This window comes from Bison bison, unplaced genomic scaffold (genome assembly GCF_000754665.1).
Source record: "Bison bison bison isolate TAMUID 2011002044 unplaced genomic scaffold, Bison_UMD1.0 scf7180017857213, whole genome shotgun sequence".
Lineage (NCBI taxonomy): Eukaryota > Metazoa > Chordata > Mammalia > Artiodactyla > Bovidae > Bison > Bison bison.
Window position 1 is genome coordinate 306,808 of NW_011487786.1, and position 1,364 is coordinate 308,171.

General features: G+C 39.4%; 1 protein-coding gene across 1 annotated transcript in view; it reads left to right on the forward strand.

Moving 5' to 3' along the window:
• LOC105003391 (tripartite motif-containing protein 5-like) overlaps positions 1-1,364 on the forward strand; it is a gene marked incomplete at its 3' end in the record, with an annotated part of 15,205 nt that continues 13,841 nt past the window's right edge. The window contains 1 exon segment of the mRNA XM_010860531.1: positions 1-48. Within this exon segment, the coding sequence (XP_010858833.1) occupies positions 1-48 (48 nt within the window).

Genomic DNA, 1,364 nt, shown 5'->3' on the forward strand with positions numbered 1-1,364 from the left:
ATGTCAGAGAAGTATTACATTAACAACATTGTGAGACCCACATGGAAAGTAATTTAGAGGAGTCTCTCCATTTCCCCCCTTTCTTCTTTCCTAAAGAAGATTCATCTGCACCCACCTTTCTCAGGCACATGATGACACGAGTCAAATCTTTTTCCTCGACCCCATTTCCCTTCTTCTGACCAAGTCTTATTTCGTCAAGGTTGACTTTGGATACAGTCACCTCTGCTATCTATTCTTGTCACCCTCTCAGGCACAGTCAGTGTTAGACACTTGTCTTCTGAACTCATACAGGCCTCCATCAGGCCAATTTCTACAAGGCTTTAGAATTGTTTTGTTACTTTAGTTTTTCAGGTTTTACATTGCTAGTATTTTAAGGTATTTATATTAAATAATAGTAGATGACTTCCTGGGAAATATTACAAAGCCCAATTTCACATTCCAGTTCTATTTGGGGAAAGTGAAGTGTTCTCATATAACATTCACACCTTGTGGCTATATTATGTTTAGAGAAACAGTTAAACTGCAGTCACAAAAGAAGAAAGTCATCTCTATGATCTTACTATTTTCCTTTTTGAGTAAATATTGTCTTTTTATGTCCTTTAGGCTTTGGCATAGTCAATAAAGCAGAAGTAGATGTTTTTCTGGAATTCTCCTGCTTTTTTCATGATCCAGCAGATGTTGGCAATTTGATCTCTGGTTCCTGTGCCTTTTCTAAAACCAGCTTGAACATCTGAAATTCACGGTTCACATATTGCTGAAGCCTGGCTTGGAGAATTTTGAGCATTACTTTACTAGTGTGTGAGATGAGTGCAATTGTGCAGTAGTTTGAACATTCTTTGGCATTGCCTTTCTTTGGGATTGGAATGAAAACTGACCTTTTCCAGTCGTGTGGCCATGGATGAGTTTTCCAAATTTGCTGGCATACTTCTGCTTTATTGACTATGCCAAAGCCTTTGACTGTGTGGATCACAATAAACTGCGGAACATTCTGAAAGACATGGGCATACCAGACCACTGGACCTGCCTCTTGAGAAACCTGTATCTGGTCAGGAAGCAACAGTTAGAACTATACATGGAACAACAGACTGGTTCCAAATAGGAAAAGGAGTACGTCAAGGCTGTATACTGTCACCCTGCTTATTTAACTTAGATACGGAGTTAATCATGAGAAACGCTGGAATGGAAGAAGCACAAGCTGGAACTAAGATTGCCAGGAGAAATATCAATAACTTCAGATATGCAGATGACACCACCCTTTGGCAGAAAGTGAAGAGGATCTAAAAAACCCCTTGATGAAAGTGAAAGTGGAGAGTGAAAAAGTTGGCTTAAAGCTCAACATTCAGAAAACGAAGATCATGGCCTGT